This window comes from Sinocyclocheilus grahami, unplaced genomic scaffold (assembly GCF_001515645.1).
Source record: "Sinocyclocheilus grahami isolate Dianchi unplaced genomic scaffold, SAMN03320097.WGS_v1.1 scaffold72.1, whole genome shotgun sequence".
In the NCBI taxonomy this organism is placed as follows: domain Eukaryota; kingdom Metazoa; phylum Chordata; class Actinopteri; order Cypriniformes; family Cyprinidae; genus Sinocyclocheilus; species Sinocyclocheilus grahami.
The window spans coordinates 735527-745764 of NW_015505251.1; the positions used below are offsets into that span (position 1 = coordinate 735527).

At 40.7% G+C, this 10238-nt stretch overlaps 1 protein-coding gene across 1 annotated transcript in view; it reads left to right on the forward strand.

Annotated features, from left to right (window-relative positions):
- Positions 1-10238, forward strand: part of LOC107585604 (unconventional myosin-XVIIIa-like) — a 116731-nt gene that overhangs the window by 40217 nt on the left and 66276 nt on the right. Inside the window, exon 3 of the mRNA XM_016272693.1 lies at positions 10004-10091. Within this exon, the coding sequence (XP_016128179.1) occupies positions 10004-10091 (88 nt within the window). The remainder of the gene's footprint in view (positions 1-10003; positions 10092-10238) is intronic.

The window sequence follows — 10238 nt, forward strand, 5'->3', positions numbered from 1 at the left end:
GCATGTAATGTCTGATAAAGCAGCGTTTGTGAGTGGAGCGCTGCTTTGTGTACAGCCATTACCGGGGAAACCTAGATCTCTACCACTCCAACAGCGCCTCCTGCAGGCAGAGAATGAGTTTGCATATACATGCCTCCACAAAAAGAGTTAGTCTGTGGGAAACTGCGATAGTTTTACTCAAATGAAACTGTCAAATGATCATGAAGTGACTCTCAGAGGGAGTCAGAGCAGTTCTGGAGATGTTGTTCATGTGTATTTATGTCCTCATGTAGTGAGATGACAGAAGCGGGGAGCGCTGCTTTGTGTACAGCCGTTACCGGGGAAACCTAGATCTTTACCACTCCAACAGCGCCTCCTGCAGGCAGAGAATGAGTTTGCATATACATGCCTCCACAAATAGAGTTGGTCTGTGGGAAACTGCGATAGTTTTACTCAAATGAAACTGTCAAATGACCATGAAGTGACTCTCAGAGGGAGTCAGAGCAGTTCTGGAGATGTTGTTCATGTGTATTTATGTCCTCATGTAGTGAGATGACAGAAGCGGAAATCACCGCAAGCGTCGCACACTTTGTATGTGTAGAAAACAAAACCGCGTGTCTGTACCATTTACATACACAGAGACACGCAGAACATGCAGGATTCATATATAAATAGTATTTTTGCGGCTTAATATTTACAGATACTAGTCGCGACTCTTTTTAAGTGTACTGACCTACTTTTGATTCATTCATCCAAACTTTGACAAATTCCGTGACATTCCGCGTCATACAGTAAATTCCATTTATATGACTGGATTCCGCGATTCCATCCACATTTTTTGCATCGCGGAAATCATAGATAATATTGAGATGTTTTGCAACTTCAGTGTAACGTTAGTGGATTGTGATTTATTGCAAATTAAGCAACATCTGCTGCTGCCTTACCTTTGAGAGACAACTGATGCGTGATCACTGAACAGTGTTGCCAGATTGGAAATGTCCAAGTATTGTACCAGAAGCTCAAAATTATTGTATTTGGAAGAAAATTATCGTACATGAGTCAAACGTACAGAATAGCTATTTATGTAGATTCTAGACCAACAACTTTTTGACACTACCTGCAAATGACCACAATAGATAAATAACTAGGCATACGTAAGTGGGAAGGTCCAAACTCCACCCCTGAGTCACAGTTATCAGAAGCCTGCATGTTGCCAGATGTTGAGGGGGTCCGTTTGCGGTACAGATTTGATGCCGTCATGGACCGCAGCACTGCAACATAGTGCTCGTTTAAAAGCAGGGCACGGTGGACGAAGGATCCACAGCTAGATGAATTAGTATAGAAGAAGCCCTATGATTACAACGACCACCATTTGAAGTTTCACAAAATTATGAAATTATCGTACAAATACGATAATTATCATACGTCTGGCAACACTGTCACTGAAGCAGCTCCAGTTAGCAAGCACTTTCGGAGTGAGAGTGAATTCCGCTTTGACTGGAATTTGCTTTAGGCCACAGAGTGGCGAGTTCTGACAGGCTGCATTCACTGAACAGTGTTGCCAGATTGGAAATGTCCAAGTATCGTACCAGAAGCTCAAAATTATTGTATTTGGAAGAAAATTATCGTACATGAGTCAATCGTACAGAATATCGTACAGAATAGCTATTTATCTAGATTCTAGACCAACAACTTTTTGACACTACCTGCAAATTACCACAATAGATAAATAACTAGGCATACGTAAGTGGGAAGGTCCAAACTCCACCTCTGAGTCACAGTTATCAGAAGCCTGCATGTTGCCAGATGTTGAGGGGGTCCGTTTGCGGTACAGATTTGATGCCGTCATGGACCGCAGCACTGCAACATAGTGCTTGTTTAAAAGCAGGGCACGGTGGATGTAGGATCCACAGCTAGATGAATTAGTATAGAAGAAGCCCTATGATTACAACGACCACCATTTGAAGTTTCACAAAATTCTGAAATTATCGTACAAATACGATAATTATCATACGTCTGGCAACACTGTCACTGAAGCAGCTCCAGTTAGCAAGCACTTTCGGAGTGAGAGTGAATTCCGCTTTGACTGGAATTTGCTTTAGGCCACAGAGTGGCGAGTTCTGACAGGCTGCATCAGAGCCAAATAGCGCGTTTCAAAATTAAGTTATTTTATCGGCGAATTGGTTTTGAAAATGACCGATACCAATAATCATAAAAATGCTTAATATCGGCCAGGCCGATAATCGGTCAACCCCTATTGGATACATCGGCATAATAACCTCAGCATAGACTTATTGTAAATTAAATGCTAATGACCTTTTTACATGGACCTTTATAGATCAAAGAAGAGAACAAGCCAATCCCCAAGAGTTCAAAAGACAATGTAAGTGCCCAGATATTCTGCATTCTAACAAATGAAGTATTACTGCTCACAGAGAAGAGAGGAATTGCAAATTGAAAAGCACTCTGTCACACATATCTAATTCGATATTTTCAGTTATTATTTGCAGAACAATATGCTGTTAGCTCCAAGTTCACGTGTTTTGACACAGGATGCAGAATTGTTTTCACAGAAAGCACGTTTCAGTGGCTGCTTCAACAGTATACCACTTTGAGAATGAGTATTTAAGAATAGGCAATTATTTCCCGGTAGATTTATGAAAGCATCTTTTATTTAACGCATATGGACCATTGATTTCTCACTTTTACACCTGCTACATGGTAATTTGCCTGTAAATGGTGTTATCTTGGCATGAAGACGGAGACCGTTTGTTCGATTATTTGTTGTTCTGTTGATTGACGTGCAGCTGTTGCACTCCACCAGCTGTGCTTTGTCTGAGCGGGAGGTTGGTGGTTAAATTAAGAGGCTAAATAAACAAACTTACTAAATTTCAGTAAACCACCTTAATCAAAGTTCTGACTCAGTATCTCAGCATGATTTGAAGTGTTAAGGCCCTTGCACACTGAGTCCGAATTTTTCGTATGCATTTTTTCGTATTCGCCATCCTTTCCTATCAAAATGCATGCTACTGATGCGAAAACGCAGAAAATCGAACCTGATCCTAATTTTTTTATGACTGACAAAGTGTTTAAACATGATTGACACAACGTGAGGTCGTATTTATTTTTTAATGTGCAAAAATTTTGGATGAAAATTTCAGACTCCGTGTGCAATGACCTTTAGAGTGGATATTTTTTTGGACAACAGCCTGAATCTATAATTTGCATTCTCTTTTAATAATAGACATTTGTTACAATTTAAAGAGTCAATATTTCGGTAAAAAGTGTTTATATTGAGTTTAAAAAACTTAGGCATCAGTGAGCTATGTGCAAAACCTGCTGACAGATAGACATTGTTTATACGGTAAATCTCATAATCCACTGACAGAATCTACTGAATATGTGTGTAGGAGTGAAGAGAGAGCGTGGTAGGGAGCAAGACGGGGTGTACTTTCAGTCTGAGTGTACAAATGCATGTTTGGAAAGGTGCATTTGTTGCATGCAAAAATTTTAAGTGCAAAAGTCACTGAAGTGTATTTATGCGATAGTTCACTTCCTCTGCTATCTCTCTTCTCTCATGCATACAAACTTCTGTATAATATGTCAACAGAAACCAGTATTCTAATCTACTACCCTTTCACCTAGTTAATTGTGTTTGGTATTCAAATGGTTTTCTTTTGCTTTGTCTTTTAATGAGAAGGTACAATATTTACAGCCTTTACTATTGAAAGGCAGCCATTTGAATAGGTTTCGTTTCCTAAAAAAGTTCTGAGATATTTTTACTGAGTGGCCCCAGTCATAGAACAGTAAACAACATAAAGAAGACAGCATTGCATGATGTGCTGGTTGAGGAAATAATTGAAAACAACAGAGTTTTGAGATGTGTAATTGTGTAATTTAAAGTTCTTTTCAATGATCTTTCCATTCTGACTTTTCTACATCTACCGTACCTGCTGGGTGAGTAGTCTGACAGCGATGGCAGCCTGAGTAGCCGCTCCCAGTCAGTGCCCAGCCTGGAGCCTGGCAGAGGCCTGCTGCATGCCAAAAGTCCTCAGCCTGTTCGGGACATACCCACAGAGATCCAGTCCCAACCTCAATTCAGGCGAGTCAAAAGCCCCTCACCCAACAGAGACAAGATGGCAACCAGAAAGTTCTCTGAAGTGCCAAAGATGCCGGAGCTCTTCAAAAGCCCTGAGCCTCCCCAAGCTCCCTTGAGTCCTGAACCTTTACTGAATGGAGAAAGCAAAATTAATTGTGCTCTCAATGGCAGTGTTAAGACTACTGCTAGTGCTAGTCAACCAGAGCTCACAGAGGACTTGCAGGGTGGGACCCATAAGAAGGTGGTAAAGGTGGTACGCAGAGTGGTTAGGAGAGTTGTTCCTGCTGAAGAAGACACGGCAACAACCCCTGCAGCCATGTCCCCAGAACCACCTAAACCAGCTTTAGGACCACCAAAACCTGAACCAGCATCTGGTCAAAAAATAGTAAAGATGCCCGTGTTCTCCTTCAAACATGATTCCATAAAGGAGGAGGAAAGAGATGATATCTCTGCTGGTCTGACTAATTTAATGATACGAGGCAGGACCAGGGAACCTCGTCAACACATCCGGAAGAATGAGCCTCTTGAAAAAGAGGATGTGAAACCTGTAGAAAAATCTCAAGGGAAAGAAATTTCTGGACCAGCACAAGATAAAACTGTGCCGCAAGTAGAGTCCTCCCAGACGCCAAAACAAGAGCCACAGACTTCAGCATCTGCTGCTACCTTGACGACCCCAAAACCCAAGCCACTCTCTCCCCCGTCTGAATTTGTTCCTACATCAAAATCCTTAGGATTTATCGCCACCTCAAAACCATCTACACTTTCCCCTCCAGCAGGCTTTATTCCTGTTTCAAAACCTTCTCCTGTAACTCCTGCTGAATTTGTTCCAACAGCTCCTATTATTTCTCCACCTTCAGCTCCTATTTTAGATCCCAAAACATTGCCTGTTATCCCCAGTTCCACACCTGCTGTTCCTAAATCAGCTGCTACCTCTGCTCCAACTGCTCCTGGTAAAACCAACACCCTTAACCCCCCAACCCCCAAAACAGATCCATTTGCCCCTCCATCAGGGTTCATTCCCACCAATAAACAGATGCCTATGAAGAAACCAGAGGTATTGATCACACTGTTTACTTGGCTGCATGGATTGCTGTTTTTCACTTAACTGTGTGAGGAGTGCTCTAATGTGAATGGCGTGTACTATTAGTATTAAGATGAACCACTTTATAGTCTGTATGTAGTCTGTATTTTCTTTTTTCCTAAACATTTTCTTTGCATGTATCCTAGTGGTTTGTAGCTCTCGGAAGTGGGCTTTTGGTTGTTTGACAGCACCCTTCTCTTAGGCTTCTAACTCTGTATCTGAGTTGCCTTTCTAGTCTCTTTGTATTTAACAGGTCTGCGTTTCCCAAAAGCCACCAATGGAGCTACGATCAACTTAAGCTTATGATGCTTTTGGGAAACACAGCCCAGATCAGCCCACAACTTGTGGTTCCTTAATGTTGTTACTGGAAAACCAACTTTAGTATGCAGATCTTGCAAATTAATGAGATTGAAGACTGTAAGTAAACTAAGCCACTTAAGAGACCCACAGAGCCATTTACTAGTTTTGATTAGACAAGATTAGGAGCAAAATACATCTGTGTGGACATTTTTGTAAGATCATGGAATGTTGTTACTGGAAAACCAACTTTAGTATGCAGATCTTGCAAATTAATGAGATTGAAGACTGTAAGTAAACTAAGCCACTTAAGAGACCCACAGAGCCATTTACTACTACTTTTGATTAGACAAGATTAGGAGCAAAATACATCTGTGTGGACATTTTTGTAAGATCATGGACAATAGATTTTATGGATTGGATACTGGTTTTGTCGCAAAAAGCATAGTGTTGTGAATGCTGTATGGTTGATTTGGAGTAGTTTGGTTCTAGTATTTCAGATCAGAAGAAACTAATTTGTAATTGGTTGCATGGTTACTAAGTTCAGTGTTCAGTCCCTTAAACAATACGTTTGTGACTTTGTGTGTGGTTTGGACATAATATTTGAAGGTGAAGACGGCCGTACGTATACCACCAAGACAAGCAGGGAGACCTTCTCCTGGGAGAATTTTTAAACCCTCTCTACCAACCTTGTCTAAAAAGGTGTGTGTGTGTGTGTGTGTGTGTGTGTTTTATTAAGATCACACTCTGCAGCAGTTAGATGATATGCTGGCTCAGCTCTGCAGGAAGGGAATGTAGCATGGCTAACATACACACTCATGACTTTGCTTTCAGTCAAGTTCTGTGTAGAGCTTTTACAATTTATTCTTTTGAATAAATGAATGTTGGCTACTACATAACATTACTCAATAACAAAGCTATGTGCATAGTCTGAGTTAGACTCACCTCTTCTTGGTGGTCTGACCTATAGGAGAGTCCGCCACTGAGTCCCACAGAAGAAGCACAGAGACGGCTGGAGAGGATCTTCGCTGCACCTGTAATGCCTGTCCATTCCTCCTCTTCCTATTGTCTTCATTTGTGCTTCCTCATCTTTTTCATCTGACTCACTCTCTCACTCTCTCTGATGCTAAAATGTGCTGTTTTACATGGCTCTGACTGCACTGGCTGTAGACCTATAAATAAAGCACTTTAAAGCTTGATAGCTGAGTGAATACTCATGGGGAAAGAGTTTAATACACTATATTGTTAATGAGGACAAGGGATTTTAAGGACATTAATGTGAGCAGAGCAACTACATAATGCCCTTGCATCAAAAGGTTATGAACTTAGTCTCTTTATAAAAAGGTTATGGCTTAAGTTTATTCAAAACTATAGTGAACCTGCCTACCTAGACACCGTAATGGCAGTTCCATAAATCTCTTAAAAATAGCTTTAGGCAAAGTTTTAAACAAGCTAGCCTAAGACAAAAACTCAACTCAACTCAAACTCAACTTATTTATTTGTGTAGGTTTCCCCCCCAAAGTTTCAAAATGGCAGCCAGTTTGAGGGAATCTCTGTTTACACCAAACATTTAATTCTGAAAAGCATTCAGAAATGTTCTTTCTCATAAAAAAATTCTAAAAATCTTATTTAAAAACTATTTTACCCAACTTTTTATTTAAGCTATGTTTGTTTGTTAGTGTAGCATATTGTTAGCTTAGCAACAAATGGTAATGCCACGCTACAGTACTGTTTTTTTTGTGTGTTATTTGTATGCCGTGTTTACCACAGAGGGTTTCAAATCAATATTTTTTGCCTATGTAGAGAGTAAACAACAAAGCAGCTCACTTGGTTTTGGAATAGGGCTTGTATTGTAGTCTGTATTATGGGCTGCTCTGCTACGAGACCAAAAAAATTGGTGTTTTCCCCTCTTTGAAATAGCTCAAACTTCTGCTCCGATGTCTACCCTGTTAAAAAAAACCAACGTATGCTGGTTAGGTATGTTTTGAAGCATGGCAGCTGGTTTGAGTTGAGCTGTCCTGAGCTGGTTATATAAGCTGGTTTAAGCTGGTCATATGCTTGTCCTCAGCTGGTCCTAAGCAACTAGCTCCTGGACCAGGAGCTCATAACCAGGACCAGCTTATAACCAGCTCAGGACCAGCTTAAACCAGCTGCTATGCTTCAAAACATACCTAACCAGCATATGCTGTTTTTTTCAACAGGGTGCTGAGCTTAGTTGTCGTTGTAGTTTTTTTTGATAAGTCTCTTAAACCCCATGTATCTGTTTTTATAGTCCATTTTGTCCTTCCTATAACACCATCTCATGCACTTTCAGCTTTTGCTATGTGCTGCAGTACAACTTTATTATCTAGCAAATAGTTTTTCATTGGTTCAGGCATGCCCATCTCACCTCCATGTGCCTGCTGTCCTTTCATCTGTGGATACATGTCTCATCTCTACCTTTCTCTCTCATCCACCGCTGTCTCTGTGGCTGTGATTGTTTGACTGGCTGGTCTAGCTGGAACCTGTGGCCAGTGCCTCTGCGTCGTCTCAGGTACAGGGCCCCTCTGGGGATGGCTCTTCCCCCACTTCGCCCCTCCATGGCTTGGCCGGAGTATGCGCTCGCGTGGCCTGTTGGAGTGTAAGCTCTCTGTTCCTCTTTCTAACCGACCCCCACCCTCATACATGGCTATATATGCTTTTGTGCTTGTGTTATCAACCTAAAATAGATGCTTACATTTTTATTAAGACAAATATGTTGTCAGTTTAGCTAACTGAACTTGATTTATTTATATATCATACAGTATCTTTGATAAAAGAATTGCCTGCTTGTTTATTGTGTATGAGTGGTCATTTTAAACCAGTGTTGATGCAGTGCATGGTGACTCAGGGTTAGATGTAACTGCATGAAACCTTCAGTGTGAGAATGAATTGGCTTCTGCTGCCCCACTGATCAGCTTATAAGTGAATAGCAGTGGATATGCTCTTTAATTGGTGAAGACTTTGATTTATGAATATCCCTGTTTGTCTCCTCATGCCCCAGGCTCTGAATATTACCTCATCTATGCATTACCTCATATCACCAACATAGTGTCTATATATATCCTTGTATCACCTTTCTGTGTTAACCATGCTATTGTTAGCATAAATCGTGTTATGTTCAGAGATGTTTATATCTTTATTTTAATATAGTCACATACACCATTGTGACTTTTAACAAAAATGTAGCTGTAAAAACTTGGGAAAATCTCTTGAAAAATGTCTGCCATGTTTGACCAAGGAAATATATACATGTAAATGTATGTATATAATATACATAATCATTAAAAGTAATACAAATTAAAATATTATTTGTCTTTTTTTATAAAATATAACCTTGACTTGTTAAATATGACCTGCTCTTGACAGGTTTCATGAGATTCTCCCTGCTAAATGTTTATTTTCCGAAGGGTGACCATAGTGCCTTACGCTGATATATCACATGATCAATAACCCTTTTTATTCACAGGATGCTTTAGATGCTCTGTGTGTGGAGCTGAGGCAGGCTATTAAACTGATGAATGACTGTGTTTGAGAGGTTGCACGTTATAACGTGTTATGATATCTAATGCTGCTCTTGCCCCCTCATGCCGACCTGCCGTCTCACAGGGACAGGTGGAGGAGGATCCCGTGGCAATCCTAAAGGCAGACCATGCTGCTGCCGCCCATCCTAAGGTCTGCTTTCTGCTTTGTGTGCACCGTAGTTGCATTATCCCACCCTTGACTTGTCGTGTCAAACTTGCCTTTGTGTTGTGGAGTGTTGTGCTCGCACCCATCTCATTTCATTGACAACAACCCTTGCCGTAGAGCCATGATTGAGAGAGATGCTCAGAGATAGCAAAACAGACAATCTGGGCTCACCTAACATTTAATTAGCATTGGATTGTGGTTAACTGTGCTGTAGTGTTTTCTACCCTTCCTTCACATGTGCCACTGTACTTGTAGAGTGTACCGGTTTATCTACAATAATAACATCATATACTAACCAAACACCAGAGCAGAGAAGCTTGTGAACTGGAACACAATCAATGGATCACTGATGTACTATCTCTCACTGTCAGCCCATCACAGCAGTTCACAGGGTTCATGTTCAAACCAGTGTGTGTAGGTCAAGCATGAGTGCAGTGGAATCAGACATGCCCAGACAACCAGAACATCAGGCTTGTAATCTGACCCCATCCATCATTTGACGCCCGAGTTGGCTTCATCTACACCTGCCGTTAAACTCTTCCCATCTTGCATGACCGCACAAATAATTTTAAGCTAATTTCCCACTGTAGACATTGGGAAACTGTTTTTTTAACTGATCTGGGACCTCTTTGTACTCTAATTGTTATTCTGTCAGCAGAGGTCTCAGATTAGGGTAAAAAGAAAATTTTTGTGTCATTAAATGATAACAGTCTTTCTCTGATAAGTGTGGACAAATGAATGCATGGAGTGGATTTGAAGCATATCAGTGATGTTCCTGTTCAAAAGACCTGTGTAAAGCCATAAATAATTAGTTTGACTGATGTTTCTCTCCTTCACAGGTGAAAACAGAAGAGCAGATAGCAGCAGAGCAAGCATGGTACGGTTCGGAGAAAGTGTGGCTGGTCCACAAGAATGGATTCTCTCTGGGTTAGTACGAAAGCCATGCAAAATGAACTCAGAGTATTATTTTAAATTGAAGACAACAGGAAATGGCCTTTTCTACTCATTTAACTTCCATAATTTGAAATATTCCTATGTGAAAATAGAATATTGAGCTAGAGTGGAAGAGAAAGT